The 19290-nt window shown below is 42.4% G+C and overlaps 1 protein-coding gene across 2 annotated transcripts in view; it reads left to right on the forward strand.

Annotated features, from left to right (window-relative positions):
* The window catches only part of bcl11a (BAF chromatin remodeling complex subunit BCL11A), a 196631-nt gene extending 182647 nt beyond the window's left edge, over positions 1-13984 (forward strand). Inside the window, exon 4 of one of the 2 annotated variants that reach the window (XM_033025164.1) lies at positions 12460-13984. In XM_033025164.1, the coding sequence (XP_032881055.1) occupies positions 12460-12504 (45 nt within the window). In that variant the 3' untranslated portion in view covers positions 12505-13984. The remainder of the gene's footprint in view (positions 1-12459) is intronic. The other variant, XM_033025165.1, reaches the window with a different exon arrangement.
* Positions 13985-19290: the final 5306 nt, after the last annotated feature.

Here is a 19290-nt window from a genome sequence, read left to right on the forward strand (position 1 = left end):
GTGCCTGCCTTCCCATTAGCTAGTCAGTATTGCCTTGGTTCTACACTTTAGATCCCTCATCCTCAATCCCTCTGCTCTTCCTCCTCTCTTAGTTTAGTTTAGAGATACAGCGCGGAAACAGGCCCTTCAGCCTACCGAGTCCGCACCGACCAGCGATCCCCGCACACTAAAACCTATCCTACACACACTCGGGACAATTTACACACACACACCAAGCCAATTGTGCACTTGCACGACTTTGGAGTGCGGGAGGAAACCGAAGATCTCGGAGAAAACCCACGCGGTCACGGGGAGAACGCACAAACTCCGTACAGACAGCCCCTGTAATCAGGAACCCGGGTCTCTGGCGCTGCAAGCCTGTAAGGCAGCAACTCTACCACTGCACCACCGTGCCACCCACACCTCTCTCCACCTTCAACATCTTCGCCTTAACTCCCCTTCCTTTGGTAACCTCCCTGACTCTCTCCCCCCTGCTATTGCCAAATGCCTGTTAGCATCTTGAAGCTCCATTGAAGGCACCACATAAACGTGAGTTATTGCTGCTCAGTAGTTGGGTGCTCGCTAACATCTTCTCCAATTTCATTGTCGACGTTGAACCCATCTAGTGAGAAATGTTGAGTTTAGTTTATTGCCACGTGTACCGAGGTACAGTGAAAAGCATTTTTGTTGCCTGCTAACCAGTCAGCAGAAAGTCTATACATGATTACAATCGAGCCATCCACAGTCTACAGACACATGATAAAGGGAATAACGTGGATAATGTCTAATGCAACATAAAGTCCAGTAAAGTCCGATCAATGATAGTCCAAGGGTCTCCAAATGTTACATTTTTCAACTGTGCGAGCCATCATTGAGTTCCACGCAGTCTTCATGAAAAATCAATACACTGCTCATTGTTCCCAAGCCTCTAGTCAGGCAATATTCTTTGCGTACAGGCAAGTCTCATTTCCCATTATTCAGATGTACGGAATGAGCAAGAGGATTTCAGTATAGGAGTAGAGAGGTTCTTCTGCAGTTGTATAGGGCTCTGGTAAGACCACATCTGGAGTATTGTGTACAGTTTTGGTCTCCTAATTTGAGGAAGGACATCCTTGTGATTGAGGCAGTGCAGCGTAGGTTGACGAGATTGATCCCTGGGATGGCTGGACTGTCACATGAGGAAAGATTGAAAATACTGGGCTTGTATTCACTGGAGTTTAGAAGGATGAGGGGGCATCTTATAGAAACATATAAAATTATAAAAGGACTGGACAAGCTAGATGCAGGAAAAATGTTCCCTATGTTGGGCGAGTCCAGAACCAGGGGCCACAGTCTTAGAATAAAGGGGAGGTCATTTAAGACTGAGGTGAGAAAAAACTTTTTCACCCAGAGAGTTGTGAATTTGTGGAATTCCCTGCGACAGAGGGCAGTGGAGGCCAAAAAACTGGATGGATTTAAGAGAGAGTTAGATGGAGCTCTAGGGGCTAGTGGAATCAAGGGATATGGGGAGAAGGCAGGCACGGGTTATTGATTGGGGAAGGTCAGCCATGATAGCAATGAATGGCGGTGCTGGCTCGAAGGGCCGAATGGCCTCCTCCTGCACCTATTTTCTATGTTTCTATGAACAAACTGGCCAGAAATTAGATCCAGCTGAATTAGGGCCTGCTCCTTGGTCTGTTCTGAGTTTTCCCGCTCAACTCCCTCCACTAGCAATAGAACATCCCCTTCTTTATAATATTTTAATCATGCTAATAAAATCTTACTGAAATAATATTTATGCTATGGTGCAATTAGATGAAAAGAGTAGATGAACTCTAGCTTCCACTCCATTTAGTGTGGACGTTCAAACAATATTTGGTTCTCTTCCTAACTGACTGCACATGATCAACAATTGAGGTGGGGTGCAGCGGGAACTGAGAAACTGATTACACAACAACATGGAAATGGGAAAATCCAATTGACTAAGAGACCTTTTTAAAAAGAAAAAGTAGTTTCTGTAAAGGAATGAGAGATAGAAAAATTAAATTACAAATGTTACAAGGATATTAGTGCTAGATGCAATCTGCCACCCATATTAAGAGAGAGTGTAATGTTTGCTTGGTTTCTAGCACTAAACTGGTGCCTGAGTATTGACCTCTGATTGTACCCGTACAGCATGAATACAGGCCCTTTGGCCTAATTTGTCCTTGTTGATGAATTTGCCCCTTCTAAGCTAGTCCCATTTGCCCACGTTTAGCTATCAACCCTTTCCTTTCCATTAATCCGTCCTAATGCGTTTTAATTGTTATTATTGTACCTGCATCTACTCCAAACTCTTTCATGGGAAGAGACTGACAGGACAGAGGAACCAGTTCAAGGATATCTTCAAAGCCTCCTTGAGAAAATGTTATATTCTCCCAGAGGCAGGGACTATCCCAACGTTTAAGAAACAGTTAGACAGGTACATGGATAGGACAGGTTTGGAGGGATATTGGCGAAATGCTGGCAGGTGCGACTAGTGTAGATGGGACATTGTTGGCCGGTGTGGGCAAGTTGGGCCGAAGGGCTTATTTTCGCACTGTATCACTCTATGACTCTAAACAGCACATGACTACACTAAATGGAGAAGATGTATTCGGGACCACCTCACAAAGCACTCACCTACGCTCTATGTCGGACACCACCTGCCTCATCTCTAGCAAAGTTCCTACATCCCCCGCCAGCTCGTTCCGTACACCCAATATCTTATTTCAGGGCAGTTGTGTGTGGATGGGAATGACTGACTTCTGCTCCGGTTCTGTTCGTTCATACGGCTGCCTTTGAAGCCAATGTTCGGCCAACAGACTATACCAGAGATGAGGCAGGTGGTGTCTGACATGGTGTGTAGGTGCGTGGTTTATGAGTTGGTGCATTCCCTGTGATGCACAATTACTGCAGGCATAATTACTGCACAATTGTCTTTTATGAATCATGCACGAGCACTCACAGATCCCTCTACAACTCTGAGCTCTGCAATCTCTCTCCATGTCAATAATATGCTTGTTTTTATTTTTCCCGTCAAAACGAACGAACTTGCATTTTCTCACATATACTCCATTTGCTCACTTAAGCCATCAATATCCTCTTGTGACCTTGTGTCCCCTTCACAACTTGCTTCCCTTTCTAGATTCATCATTCAATTTAGCAACCATACCTTCAATGCCTTGATCCAAGTCATTCATTTGAGTTGAAGCAGATTTGAAGAGGCATGATATATTACTGAGGGCAACCTAATTTGACAACCATTGTCATTGCTTTGTATTAGGTCAATAACACCATGTGTAGAGGTTGGAAACATAGACAATAGGTGCAGGAGTAGGCCATTCGGCCCTTCGAGCCACCACCGTCATTCAATATGACCATCATCCAGAATCAATAGGTAGACAATGCTGGAGAAACTCAGCGGGTGAGGCAGCATCTATGGAGCAAAGGAAATAGACAACGTTTCGGGTCGAAACGTTGCCTATTTCCTTCGCTCCATAGATGCTGCCTCACCCCCTGAGTTTCTCCAGCATTTTTGTCTACCTTTGATTTTCCAGCATCTGCAGTTCCTTCTTAAACATCCAGAATCAATACCCTGTTCCTGCTTTCTCCCCATATCCCTTGACTCCATTTGCCCTAAGAGTTTTATCCAACTCTCTCTTCAGCACATCCAATGAAATTGGCCTCCACTGCCTTTTGTGGCAGAAAATTCCACCAGATTCACAACTGTGGCTGTTTTTCCTCATCTCAGTTCTAAATGGCCTATCCTTTATTCTTAAACTGTGACCCCTGGTTCTGGTCTCCCCTTACATCAGGACCATTTTTTCCTGCATCTAGTCTGTCCAATCCCTTAAGAATGTTATATGTTTTTATAAGATCCACTCTCATTCTTCTATGTTGATGTGACTCCTTGTCCTTATCTTGGAGTCATTGTGAAGACCCAAGAACCCTTGGATGGACAGATCTGCATTGCAGTTAAGTAGTTACTCTCTGACCAGTCAGAACTGTTTGCGTTCCTGAAAATGTCAATGATTACTGCATCTCTGAGCCCCCCCTGGTATGTTCTCCTCCCAGATGTGGGAGCTGAGGCAGTAGGTTTGTGCCTGACATTCCTCTCTGCTAGGTCTCTGGGGTTATTATCTACTCCCAAGACTCTGCAGTTTCTTTGTGGACATACAGCCTTTTTGCCTTGCAGTGGGAGACATGCATTAAGGGCACGTGCATTAAGGATGAGTCACGGGGACATAGAGATAGAGTCATAGAGCTGTAGAGCATGGAAACAGGCCCTTCAGCCCACCTTGTCCATGGCGACCATGTTGGCATATTGGGCTAATCTCATTTGCCTGCATTTGGCCCATAGTTCTCCAAACCCTTCCTATCCATGTACGTCCAAATGCATTTTAAAAGTCTTAATTGCAACTACTGCTATAGCTTGCTCTTCCAACTCATTACAGATATGGATTATCCTCTGAGTGAAAATGTTGCCCCTTAAAGGTCTCCCCTCTTGCCTGCTACTTGCTGAATTTTGTATCCTGGGAAATAGGCAGTGAGTGTTTGCCTTTTCCTTGCCCCTCGTGATTATAACCTTCACTATAGTCACCCTTCAAGGGAACCAAGCAACTGTAGTTCCAGATCTCTCTGTTCTGCAACACTTTCCAGGGCACTACCATTTACTGTGTAAGTCATAAGGTCATAAGTGATAAGAGCAGAATTAGGCCATTTGGCCCATCGTCTACATCACTATTCAATCATGGCTGATCTATCTCTCTCCCTCCTAACCCCCTTCTCCTGCCTTCTCCCCATAACCCCTGACATTCGTACTAATCAAGAATCTATCTATCTCGGCCTTAAAATTATCCATTGACTTAGCCTCCACAGCCTTCTGCGGCAAAGAATTCCACAGATTCACCACCCTCTTGTCCTGATTTTGCTCTTCATATTCACACAATATGAGGTGCAGCACCTCGTATTAGTAGCAATGTTACAAAATTTTGAGATTTAAAAAATCAAGTCTGCAATTTATCCCATCAGATAAAGCATAAAAATCAGTTTAATTTGACACCTAATTCACTTTCATATCTCAAGTATTTAAAAAGTTATGGCCATTTTCATACTCGGAAATGAGCATCTTGTTCCCTATTGATTTTCTATGGACATAACAAAAAAGCTGTGATCGAGGACAGTCAAAAGCCCATAACTTTCTTAAAAATTAAGAGAACTGAATGAAATTTTCAGTTATCATAGATTGAAGCATTCTGAAACAAATATAAAATAATCTTACTTGGATGATCTGAAATTAAAGCATATAATTAGTTAGTTACCCAATTGTAGCTAATTTCAAACTTCAATTACTAGATCTAAACATCTATCCATTTCTTAATAAATGATTAACATTTTTAAATAGCCTAAGTGTCCAAATAATATTCACAAATAATTCGCAATAAAACATGATTTTTAAATCTCATTTACATTAATTTATAGGCCAAATGGAAGGAATTTAGTGTTTAATTGCTGTAAATTAAAGTCCATTTAAATCAGCTTTCTAGTGGGATTCTGTGAACGCGCTGGTTTAGAACGTTCACATTGCGGTAGATTTGTGCCCTCAAATGCCCAAAAAAATACTGCGGGATATAATGGGCCCAAAATTAGCTACTCGCACCATTAAACTTTGTATAAAGGGATCTTAAGAAGCCCTTTTTAACGTAAAAATAAACAGCCTACCTCCTGTTGTCCCCTGTATGAGATCTGGCCCGTTGTCGGCGGTCGGGGGTTTAGAGGTTAATTTTTAACCTACTATAACAATTAAATAAAGCCCTTAAAACTAATAATAGCTCAAGCGAGGGAATCTTCCAGCGATTTTTCGTTAATAATTAACTAGGCTGAAAAACCTCGATTTGAACAGCCTAGGGAAAATTGCGTTTTAAACCCGCCCCCCTCTAAACGGCGCCAAAATCGCGCACACGGGCTGGGACAGATTTTCAGCGACGCTTCAGGTACGTTTTGCAACATACCTAGTATTATTCAGAGTTAAATTCAGGCGTGAGATTTCTCCGCGGATTTTGAAATTTGGTAAGGCATCGCCGCCGCCGCGAGGCTTCACCGCCGCCATGGCCCCATCGTTGCGAGGCTTCACCGCTGCCGAGGCCTCACCGCTGTCGACGCCCCACTTCACGCCTCCGTGGTGCCGACCCGGGCCCCAGCCGTGGGCGCCATCGATCGCTTCATCCGACCCCGGCTTCTACCCGTCAGGCTCCGACCCGGGCTTCTACGCGGTGATCTACGGGAGGCATCGAGACCGCGGCGCCTCGATAAAGGCCTCTGGCCACGTTCCCAGTTCACAGCCGCGGCCCGTCAGGATGCCTTCTGGCTGCGCAATGCAATGTATTGTTGCATTTACAACTTGGACTCACTATTGAGTCAGCAATTAGCATTCCTTAATAGTCACTGACTTTGCAAATTCTGGCAATCAGAAAATATCCAGCAATCAAAAGAAGATAAAAGATATTCACTTATTTTTCTTTTAAAAAAAAATAATTTGACCATAAATTGAAAGAAATGAAATCTTTAATTTCAAAATTTGAGAAGTGTTATTTTCAAATAATGTCTTAAATTCCAGGTTGAGATATTAATATTTTGTCGACTGTACTTAATTTGACTGAGTAGCTATGTAGCACAATATGATCATCTTTGAAGTAGAAGGGTCATCATTTTCATGCTAACTGTTAAGAGTTGGATTTGAAATTCATTTGGCGCTTAAATACATTGGTAAAGGATACTTCTCCATAATTAGAGTAAAGAAGCAAGGAACAGGTATCATGTTACAAGTAGGTGTAGGTGTAATATAAAATATTTTCAATATGACTTAAGTGTAAACAAGCAAGGAGTTGGTGTCATTTTAAGGTATAATTATCACAAATTTTCTGTGTAAATTAAGAAGTGACAAGCAAGTATTGTTTTAAGGTACGATAAAAAAAAATTACAGTATAAATTAAGGGTAAACAGGCAAGAAAACTGTGTAATTTCAAGGTACAATTATCAAAAAATGTCTGCATATAGGGGGTGCTGCCCTCTTTTACCCCATGCCTGGGGCGTTGCCCCTTGGAACCCTACCGAGGGCAATGCCCCCTGAACCCACATCTCTCTTCCTCTTTTTTCAGATTTTTCCTGTCTCATGCCTGTAAATTCCATTTGGCATTCCTTGGGCCAACTGATCTGGTTCATGTAAACTAAGACAACAGTCCTCACTGTCTTCTATACCACCTATTTGCTGTCATCAAATTATTTACAACAGTATTAATGACATTGTCTTGCAGGTAGACAGAAATGCTGGAGAAACTCAGCGGGTGAGGCATCATCTATGGAGCGAAGGAATAGGTGACGTTTCGGGTCGAGACCCTTCTTCAGGCTGATGTGGATGTGGGGGAGGGGGAGGGGGCGGGAAGAAGAAAGGAAGAGGTGGAGACAGTAGGGTGTCGGAGAGCTGGGAAGGGGAGGGGAAAGAGGGAGAAAGCAAGAACTACCTGAAATTGGAGAAGTCAATGTTCATACCGCTGGGGTGTAAACTACCCAAGCGAAATATGAGGTGCTGCTCCTCCAATTTGCGGTGGGACTCACTCTGGCCATGGAGGAGGCCCAGGACAGAAAGGTCGGATTCAGAATAGGGGGGAGGGGGAGTTAGAGTGCTGAGCCACCGGGAGATCAGGTTGGTTAATGCGAACTGTGCGGAGTTGTTGGGTGAAGCGATCGCCAAGCCTACGCCTGGTCTCACCGATGTAGAGCAGTTGACACCTAGAGCAGCAGATGCAATAGATGAGGTTGCAGTTGGTGCTGTGAACCTCTGCCTCACCTGGAAAGACTGCTTGGGTCCTTGGATAGAGTCGAGTGGGTAGGTAATGCGACAAGTGTAGCATTTCCTGGGGTAGCAAGGGAAAGTACAAGGAGAGGGGATGGTTTGGGTGGGAAGGGACAAATTGACCAAGGAGTTACGCAGGAAGCGGTCTTGCAAATCATTAATGTCCCTTGAAGTGTTCCTTCATGTAGGTGATCACATTGAGTTGATATAACTCAGTCATATAATATTATAATATAGTTAATATATAATGTAACTTCTCTTTTCACTGACTCTCAGTTTGAAGAAGGGTCTCGACCTAAAATGTCACCTATTCCTATTCTCTAGTGCTGCTGTCTGACCCGCTGAGTTACTCCAGTTTTTTGTGTCTATCCAAAATTACAATCTGCTTGAATCCATCCCAGATTGCCACCAGGTACATGAGTGGGATTGATAGGTTAGAATGGCCGTTGTTTTTTCTTCACTTGTATCTAGCTGTTAAATGCACGGGGTTCCTGTTTCCCCCATTTTTGTCCTTTCATCGCATGGGATTCTGCATTTTTTGTTACAGATCTGTTATCAATATTTAAATGTGCCTCTTAGCTCAAAAAGGCAGTGGAAATCAATTGTTAGATTTGAACAATGAGCCAGAAGTAAAATATGCTCTGTGCTGAAGTTCTTGGTGCTGTATCAATGAGGGTGCATAACTGAAACACCAGTTAAAAGCAAAGGCATGCAGTAAAGTGTAGGATAGCAAGTGCAGATCTTATAGCACCTGCGTGAAGCCATTCACGCCACTGACATCCATTTTGAGTTCTCATTCTTCCAAACTCAATTTCAAACATATTATTGGATTTTAAATAGATCATCTTATCCAGCATGAGCTACTGAACGGCATTTGCCTGCGTTCTACAACACAGTTTCATCTTATATTGATTTATTTAGGTTTGGGCGAAAATAAATAAGATCATCTCTAATTATTGTTCCATTTGCAGAACAATTTTGTTTGCTTATTGAAGGGACTGAATCAAACAGGGTGGTGTACTAATTGTGAAATACATGGTTTAAAATGGAGGCTGTTTTCATTTATTACAACTGGTTTCATGTAAGTAAAATCAGCAGTGAATATTGCGGGTCAGAAATTAGCTGTAGTGATAAATTAGACTGGCAAAAGTCCTGACAATCCCTATTCTAACCGGAATGCTGAGAGGGACAGTAATTTTGCGCCACCTGCCTACACTTTACGAGTATTTTCTGAACAGGATGCAGCCAGCGCAGTGGCATTCTGTGGCAATGCCAAACGCAGAATTAAACCAACTGCTTCGATGTTGCTGAAGGAATTAAGATCCTAGTGCTGGCTGGAATGATGCACCAGATGCATGTATGGCGATTGGTTGACTTGTCAACAAAAATGCTGGAAGCTATGGAAGGCAAAAGCAAGGTGTGGAGACGTCCTGCACTTGTACAGGGCCAATTGCTTTGGTTAACTAAGTATGGAGGTCACATTTATTTATGCTTGGCTGTAAGATGAATGAATGAATGAATGAATAGGTTTAGTGGCCAAGTATATTCACATACAAGGAATTTGCCTTGGTGCTCCGCCCGCAAGTGACAACATGACATACAGTGACAGTTAGGAATGACACGTAAAACATTAATCATTAATAATAAAACATTACTACTAAAATGGGGATAATAAAAGGGTGATCACTTTGCCAGGATTATACTACAGGCCATAGTCAATGAGAAATGGAGGAACAGATATACAAGCAAATCATAGAAGAGGATAAAAGCAATAGGTTTATAATAGAGTGTAGGAGTGAACTACCGATGTTGGTTTACACTGAAGATAGACACAAAATGGTGGAGTAACTCAGTGGGACAGGCAGCATCACTGGATAGAAGGAATGGGTGACGTTTCGGGTCGAGACCCTTCTTCAGACTAAGAGTTGGGAGAGGGAAACTAGAGAAATGGAAGGGTAAGGTGTGAAAACAACAGATCAAACCAGACAGTTATTAAGGAAATGTAGAATGGTTCATTGTTAGCTGAGGGGAAGGTGACAATGAGGCACACAATCAGTAAAATTAAATCAGGACAGTGAAACTAGTTTGAGAACTAGGATGGGGGAGAGACGGAGAGAGAGGGAAAGCGAGGGTTACTTGAAGTTAGAGAAATTAAAATAGTAGTAGTTATAGTAGTAGTGGATTTCAACTTTCCCCAAATTGCCTGGGATTGCCTTTGTGTAAAGGGGCTTCAATGGGGTGGATACTCAAGTGTATCCAAGAGAATTTTTGGAGACAATATGTAGATCATCTTGCAAGAGATGGAGCATTATTCAACCTTATCTTAGAAATGAAACTGGCAGGTGGTGGGAATGTCGGCTTTGGGAACGGTGATCAAAATTCTGTAAGTTCCAATTAAATATAAATCGGAATAAGGTTGGTTCTCAAGTTAAGGTGCTAAATAGGGGGGAAGGCAGATTCAACAGCATAAGTGAGCAGCTGGCGGAAGTATATTGGGAGCAGATGCTTGCAGCTAAAATTATATCTGATAAGTGTGAGTCTTTTAAAAGAGAGCTCGGAAGAGTTCAGGGCTAGTCTGTATCGATGAGGGGTGGTGCAGCTGGTAACGCTGTTGCTCATCGTGCCAGAGCCCTGGGTTCGATCCTGACATCGTCTCATATGTGTTTGGAGCATGCACTTTCTCCTGGTGACCTGGTGGGTTTCCTCTGGGTGCACCTGTTTCCGTTCACGTCCCACAGGCGTGCGGGTTTGTGGGTTAATTGGCTTCTCTAAAAATAACCCTTCGTGTCGGGAGTGAATGAGAAAGTGGTCGGTGTGGACACGTTTCCATGCTGTAGCTCTAAACTAAGAAACTAAGATCGAAAAGCAATGCTGGCGTGATTAGGTTAATTCCCGGGATGGCAGGACTGTCATATGTGGAGAGAATGGAGCGGCTGGGCTTGTATACACTGGAATTTAGAAGGATGAGAGGGGATCTTATTGAAACACATAAGATTATTAAGGGTTTGGAAATGCTAGACGCCGGAAACATGTTCCCGACGTTGGAAGAGTCCAGGACCAGGGGCCACAGTTTAAGTATAAGGGGTAAGCCATTTAGAACGGAGATGAGGAAAAACGTTTTCACCCAGAGGGTTATGAGTCTATTGTGTGGAATTCTATGCCTCAGAAGGCAGTGAAGGCCAATTCTCTGTATGCTTTCAAGAGAGAGTTGGATAGAGCTCTTAAATATAGCAAAGTCAGGGGATATGGGGAGAAGGCAGGAACCGGGTTTTGAAGGTGGATGATCAGCCATGATCACAGTGAATGGCGGTGCTGTCTCGAAGGGCCGAACGACCTACTCCTGCATCTATTGTCGATTGAAAAAGTAATCGGTGCAGAGTCCCTTGGTACTGTTATGTTTGAATGACTTAAATGTGAATGTAGGAGGTATGATTAGTCAGTTTGCAAATGAGCTTGAGCAAAGGTGGCTGAGAGTCGGGTCGGCCTGACAGAAGTATTTAACATTTTAAGAGGCATATACAGGATAGATGGTCAGTTCCTTTTTTCCCCATGGTAGTGGCATAAAAAATGTGAAAACAAGAGGGCATAGCCTTAAAATGGGAGGAAGGGTCTTTAAGGAATATTTGAGTGGAAAGTTTTTTTTTACACAGAGTGGTTAATATTTGGAACATGCTGCCAGAGGAGCTGCTGGAATCAGATACAATTACTATATAAAAGAGACATTTAGACAGGCACTTCAATAAGATGTGGTCCCATGGGATTAGTTCAGATGGGCAAAGATGTTGACATGAATGGGTGTTCTCTGGCTGTGACATTGTAGGGTTCTTGCTCCAGCTGGATATATTCCTGGAGGAATCTGACTCGCACTTCACCTCTCGATGGTCATACACAGCTCAATTTTGCAGTGCTTTAGTTTTCCAACCTAATTGAAAATTAAACAGTTCCTTAACATCTGGACGATCCTTTGGTGTCAGATCACTGTTGTCCAAATCCAATATGTTTTTGTCACTTTTATGGAAAAGCGTTGAATTATTTTTTTTAAATATAAATTTGCATGCCCCAAATGTTCTGTCCGGGTTCTTGGTTCTTGGTTTCTTGGTCCTCCAAAATATTCCAAATGGAATTTAAACTGGAGGTGGTGAAGGGAGGGCTTAAGCCAGAAAGGGTTATTGGGAAGAAAGAGCTACTTTAAATTTAGTTGCATCTGGTTGGGTAACTATAGTTGGGTGGAGATTATTCCATGCTTCAATTGTGCGGGGGAAGAACGAATTGCTGTAAACATCTGTCTTTGTAGCTGGGATCACAAATTGGATCGAATGCCCTCGTCTGCTCCTAATTGGTTTGGGTTTGGTGTAGGTCTAATATTGGGTGCCCTCGATATTAGCTTTTGATTGTTGGCCCAGGACCATCCTGGAGGGGTCGATAAACCAGGCTTATTGTACCTTGTACAGAACCATAATGTAATTGTTTTCTAAAGCTAGTGCTTGAAAACTATGTGGACAACGAACGTGTTATTGGTAGATTCCAGTTGATTCCGTTCTTATGTAACTGTTCCTGATATCTCTGGATTTCAAACTTCTGCTTTGATTTCTATTTGTCTATTAATTCACCAAATCTTATCCTTGTAGGTGAGGTATTACGGCTATTATCTGTCTCAATTACAGCCACAGTGAAACCCAGCTGGACAGGCTGGTGGACAGAACCACTGGAGTAAAACAGACACTGGTCACCTCACCCATTCAGCAAGGTGAGCCTGGAGCACTGCCAACACCAGTCCAACTGATGGAAGCCACACGGACATTCTCCCTTTTGAAGGGAAAACACCGTAAATGTAATTTTTTTCTAAAGCTAGTGCTTGAAAATTATGAGATTCTTAACGTAAAACATTTAAATATTTGATATAAAGACGCTCTCTGGTAAGGCACTTTTTTTCCTTAGAATTCTGTGCAAAGCACTATTTCTTTTCTATAGAATTTTCATATGTAACACTTGAAGCTGTGCAATGCAGTACGACATTTCCACTAGTCAGTAGTTAGAATTCCATTAAAATATTCCCGGAGGAAATCTCGATTAATAATCTATAGGATCCTGTGGGAATTTTGGAGGATTTTTATTGCCTTATAGGATTTAATAGGATTCTGTAGGATATTCAGATTCCTATGGAGATTTTAGTATGGGACTGCACTGGAATGGCTAGAAGGAAATTAACGCAGGAAGATACAGGAAAGCCTGATGTCTGAGAGCAATTTTAATTGAACTCAAGTGTCAGATCAATGAAAACAAATAAAGACATTCCACATAAACAGGATCATTCGTTTATATAGGGTGAAAGGTTAAATTGGAATCAGTGTCAAATATATATGTATTTAAAAAAGACAAAGACCATTCCCCACCCAAAACCTTAAAAGGCCATGTTTGATCTGCTGGAGGAGGGGAAAGGTGAGCACTTCTGGCAACTGCTGAGAGCAGCTTAGTTTTTATAGGATAAAGTCACGATTCAAATTGCTATTGAAATGATTGCCGTGCACTCGCACCTGTCACCCTTCTGAACACTGCCAAGAAAGTCTGGTTTCTTTTTTACCTTTTTGGGTATTTTCGGCTTGCCCGGCCAGTAGGAAATGACCGACCGCTCATTTCCCATTCTTCTTAATTGGCCCCTTTAGGATTGCGGTTGGGTCACCGTGACCTTCCTGCTGGCCGCCCCTCAAGCTTTTACAGTCTTCTTGATAACGTGACAGATTATTCCCTTTTCTTTGAACAAAATGTAACGAATGCATTGAGGGATGTCGATGAGAATGTCTCCTCATCGCAACCACTTTAGAAATGAATCGAACCATTGCATAAGACTATGATTGTTTGAATGCCTGTCTGTTTTTCTTTCTGTGGCTACTTCTGTTCATTTCTTTGACTGTAAATTATTGAAACATTTGGTCTTGACGACATCACGAAGCGCAGTGTTTTGGAGTGTTTACTGATTCTGACTGTGATGGCGAACACAATTCACATCAGTTGATGGCATCATTAGAGCAGTGTACTTCACTCCCAGCTGCCTGTGTTGTTTCATTCCAGCAGAACCGTTAGGATGGGTAACTCCTCCGTGCTGTTCCCCCAATGATGGTATCAGTCTGCACTATCTAAACGTTAAAAAAAAAATTAATAAAGGATTGATAAGGAATGTCCAAATCAATCAGATTGTTTTTATCTGAGAAAGGGATCCTGGCAGTAAGATTCCATTCATTGCATTATTGGCAAAACTGCTATTCCGTGCATCCTTCAAGAGAATGTTTGTGAATTACTTTTACTGCCCCTGTTATTCAGTCTGGTTTGCATCTCTGCATTTTGCCTTGCACCGTGCCAAGCGACTGACATGGCAAGTGGTCTATGACCAGGACTCCATTCATTCCACTCTGTCACTGGTCAGTATGAAGGCTATTATTCCATGTGCTTAGAGGGTCTAATCTGCTCAAGTTCCTTCCCTTGTTCTGGGGACTGCACCTTCCCTTCACTGCCTGCCACTAGTCAAGTGAAGTTTCCCCCGGAATGGCCTTCCATCCTTACCACTCAGCGGGCAATGCAGTACCATGGTAGATGCCGAATAATACTCATTTCAACATATATTGCCTGATGCAAATTTTCCCTTTGCAGTGAGGTAAATGCAGTTGAATCCTGCTCCATCAAGTCTACTCCACCATTCAATCATGGCCGATCTATCTCTCCCTCCCAACTCCATTCTCCTGCCTTCTCCCCATAACCCCAGACGCCTGCACTAATCAAGAATCTATCTATCTCTGCCTTAAATATATCCACTGACTTGGCCTCCGCAGCCTTCTGTGGCAAAGAATTCCACAGATTCACCACCCTCTGACTGAAGACATTACTCCTCATCTCCTTCCTAAAAGAACGTCCTTTAATTCTGAGGCTATGACTCTGTGGCTAGTCCTAGACTCTCCCACTAGTGGAAACTTCCTCTCCACATCCACTCTAACCAAGCCTTTCACTATTCTGTACCTTTCAATGAGGTCTCCCCCCTCATTCTTCTAAACTCCAGCGAGTATAGGCCCAGTGCTGTCAAACGCTCATCATAGGTTCTGACCTGCTCATTCCTGGGATCATTCTTGTAAACCTCCTTTGGACCCTCTCCAGAGCCAGCACATGGAGTACCATAGTAGATGCCAATCAATGCTCATTTCAACATAAATTGCCCGATGCATTTTCTCCCTTTGCAGTAAGATAAATGCCGTTGAATCCTGGTCTGTGCAATGTATTTAGATGTACAGCAAAGTCAAAGTCGGCCGTGACAGGTCTAACTGCACTATTACTGACGGTTAAAACCGGAACAAATTCCATCTATCGGGAATATGCTGGTCTCAAGGTTGCATCTGTATGGATTCTTCTGTATGTACAGATTTTTTAGTTTTAGGAGATGTCACTGGAATTGGCAGCTCATTAACTGAGAATGACATATTCTGTTACTGTAACAGAATGGAAAGGACACTGCTTACAGCATGCTCTGGTATTGCTGCTGTTGCTATGATCGTAAGTTCAGTTAAATTCCGTTCAAATCCCTTGTTTCATGTCCTAAGTGTAAAAACAAAATTTTTTCCTCCTTTTTCAAAGGGTCATAGAAATAAACTTGCAACAACGCAGGTTTAAAAAAAAAAATCATAATTCTTTCATCTTTCTGAACAATCATTTAAGCTTGTTATGAGAATACTAAGCACCTTGTCAACCTTCTACAGTGCTGTAACCAGACATTGTAATGACAGTGTATATATGCTGCTATCAAATGTATTCTATTTCAGCGAGTCACCATGGATTCAGAAACATGTATTTTGTATTCCTTTCAATAAATTTTTTTGCTGTATTATAATTGAAGTCTACAGTGATGTTTGTTTGCAAGTTGATTTAGTTTTAATCGCTGCGACGAAAAGGTCAAATGAGAACTGTTCGGGACACACATCACTTCAGAGAATGACTGCCCCAAGGTAGTCACACAGTAGATAGACACAAAATGCTGGAGTAACTCAGCGGGACAGGCAACATTCCTGGATAGAAGGAATGGGTGACGTTTCAGGTCGAGACCCTTCTTTTAGAGTCATTTAGAGTCATAGAGTGATACAGCGTGGAAACGGGCTCTTCGGCCCAACTTGCCCACACCGGCCAACATGTCCCAGCTGCACTAGTCCCTCCTGCCAGCATTTTGTCTATATTCCTCCAAACCTGTCCTATCCATGTACCTGTCTAACTCTTTCTTAAATGTTGGGATAGTCCCTGCCTCAACTACCTCCTCTGGCAGCTCGTTCCACACATCCACCACCCTTTGTGTGAAAAGGTCACCCCTCAGATGACTATTAAATCTTTTCCCCTTCACCTTAAACCCATGTCCTCTGGTCCTCGATTCACCTACCCTGGGCAAGAGACTGTGCATCTATCTACCCGATCTATTCCTCATGATTTTATAAGATCACCCTTTCATCCTCCTGTTACTAAATGGTTAAAACAGCACCCAGGGTGAAAGCAAAACAAAAACTAACATCTCCCCATCTAACATTTGGCTGACAAACTTAATTACAGGATTTTATATCTTAGTATGATATATTGAACCACATACTCTTGGCAAGAGACTCTTTGCATCTAGTATGTACATAGTATGTGCAATGCTATGTACTGTAATACATTCCACTAGAGAACCAGCTTCATGTTTTGGACGTTACTTGGTCAGAAGCCTTCAGTGCCTTTTTTTTATTTTTTTTTTATTTTTTTATTTTTTATTCAATTATTAAAAATAATATTTACACTACAATAAAACAAGCCAGAACCCACCACCATAATACAATACAAACATGTATCCATAATAAACTACTATACAACTATGTTACAATCCTTATTGAGGATACATTCAACACCCTGCGGAGCCCAGCGGTCCCGGAACTCCCTCAGGGTGCCCGTAGACAGGGCGTATTCCCTTTCTAACCCCACCCGGGCACGGACGTAACCCCGGAAAAGGGGCAGGCAGCCGGCTCGGGTAGAGCCCTCCACTGTCTGGCGCCGTGACTCGCGGATGGCCAGCTTGGCCAGGCCCAGGAGCAACGCTACCAGGACATCTTCAGCCCTACCATCTCCCCTACGCACAGGGTGTCCAAAGATGTGGATGGTGGGTGAAAAATACAGCCAGAAGGCAAGGAGCAGCCCCTTTAGATATTCAAACATCCTTCATTGCCTTGGCAATGCAATTGCTTATCTGGATCATTATTAAATGCTTTGAGAGTCTTTGTCTCCACCACCCACCCACTTGGGCAGTTACTCCAGATTCCAACCACACTAAGTGAAAAAATACACAAATCTATACCCTCTGATTTTATATATCTCTGCTGTATCTAGGGAACTTTAATGAGCTATGCAACATTATGAGCAACACAGGGGAGATTAGTGAGAAACTTATCTACTGCCATTCTCAAAGGGCACAAACGAACTATAGTTTACATGAACTTCGCAGCTGATGATCAAACTTTTGTCTAGATTCATATCGAGGAAACGCTGAAGTTATTGTAGGTAAATTCATAAAGATGAAGCGTGGAAAGAAAATTCCTTTTTGCCTTGTCCAAATATGTGTTTTCAGGTGAAATTCGCGTGTATTTTTCGGGGCTGAAAAGTAGCGCAGCAGTAGAGCTGTTGTCTTACAGCGCCAGAGACCCGGGTTCGATCCTGTCTATGGGTGCTGTCTGTACGGAGCTTTACCTTCTCCCCGTGACCGCGTGGGTTTTCTCTGAGATCTTTGAGATCTTCGGTTTCCCCCCCACATTCCAAAAACGTACAGGTTTGTAGGTTTAGGAAGGAACTGCAGATGCTGGAAAATCGAAGGTACACAAAAATGCTGGAGAAACTCAGCGGGTGCAGCAGCATCTATGCACCCGCTGAGTTTCTCCAGCATTTTTGTGTACCTTCTGGTTTGTAGGTTAATTGGCTTGGTATAAGTGTGAATTGTCCTAGTGTGTGTAGGATAGTGTAAATGCGCGGGGATCACCAGTCAGCAGCTGAAACGCTGTTTCTGCGCTGTAACTCTGAACTAAACTAATTTTCTCAGATATCCCACAATCTTGTCTTGAGCTGTAAAACTGCACAAAAAACTATAAGGTGCAAAATAAATCTTTAAAAGGCAGCCTGATGGTTTCCATTATGTGCAAGCCCAGTGCTTGAAACATTAAATCTCACAGCAGTTCCTTCATTACTTCAGTTGTTTGATATCCTAATCATTTTAAAGCACACAATAAAGATCATGAACAGTGCCGCTCACACTGTATAACGGTCAAGAATACTGTGTTGAGCTTACAATCTATTCACCTCTGATCCTTCCTGTAGAAAGGCCATTGACCTAAAATGATAACTCGTGCTTCTTTCTTCACAGATGCTGCCTGACTTGCAGAGTTGAGTCCAGCATTTCCTGTTTTTATTTCAAATCTCGAGTACCCGAATGGAGAGTGTTTTATTATCATATGTCCCGATTAGTACAATGAAATTCTTACTTGCAGCAGCACAACAGAATATGTAATTATAGTACACTGTAAACAATATAATAAACAAGAAAAAAATAAGTTCAGTATGTGTATGTATATATACACACACTCACATATACACATGCTCACATATACACATATATACAGATCATACAGTATATATATATATATATATATATATATATATATATATATATATATATATATAACAAACAAACAATAGTGGCGCAATAATAACAGTAATAGTTTTGTAGTTCAGAGCTTATTTGAGGTTGTAGTGTTTAATAGCCTAATGGTTGTAGGGAAGAAGCTGTTCCTGAACCTGGACATTACAGTTTTCAGGCTCCTGTACCTTCTTCCCGATGGCAGGGGTGAAATAAGTGTGTGCCCAGGGATGGTGTGGGTCTCTGGTGATGCTGGCTGCACCCACAGTGTTTACTTCTGTTCACACCTGCTGATGGAGCGTACACCAAGTGGAATGATGATCGTGCAGCTACAGACGCAGCTATTGAACCGCGCCTCATTTTGTTTGCTGCTCATTATGCCCCCTTTTGCTCCTCAATGCCATTTGTTGATTACGTCTCCAGGCTCTGCGCTTGGTGTACGTTTGCCTGAAGCCGCCCATTCACTGTACCAAGGTGAATCTTCTTTCACTATTCCAACCTGCTGAGTTTCAGGGTTATTTGGGTTATTCAGTTCATTTCTAATGTTCGCTCTGCACAACAGGAGTCAAGAAAAAAGCCCACAATTTTCTGTGAAAGGCATAATACATTTTTTAATGAAAGATTTCCCATGCGGTCTCTCTGAAAATGAAAAAAAGTGTGCCTTATATGCAGGATTGAATAAATAATAAATACTTATGCACAGCTATCTATCTATCTATCTATCTATCTATCTATCTATCTATCTATCTATCTATCTATCTATCTATCTATCTATCTATCT

This window comes from Amblyraja radiata, chromosome 8 (assembly GCF_010909765.2).
Source record: "Amblyraja radiata isolate CabotCenter1 chromosome 8, sAmbRad1.1.pri, whole genome shotgun sequence".
In the NCBI taxonomy this organism is placed as follows: domain Eukaryota; kingdom Metazoa; phylum Chordata; class Chondrichthyes; order Rajiformes; family Rajidae; genus Amblyraja; species Amblyraja radiata.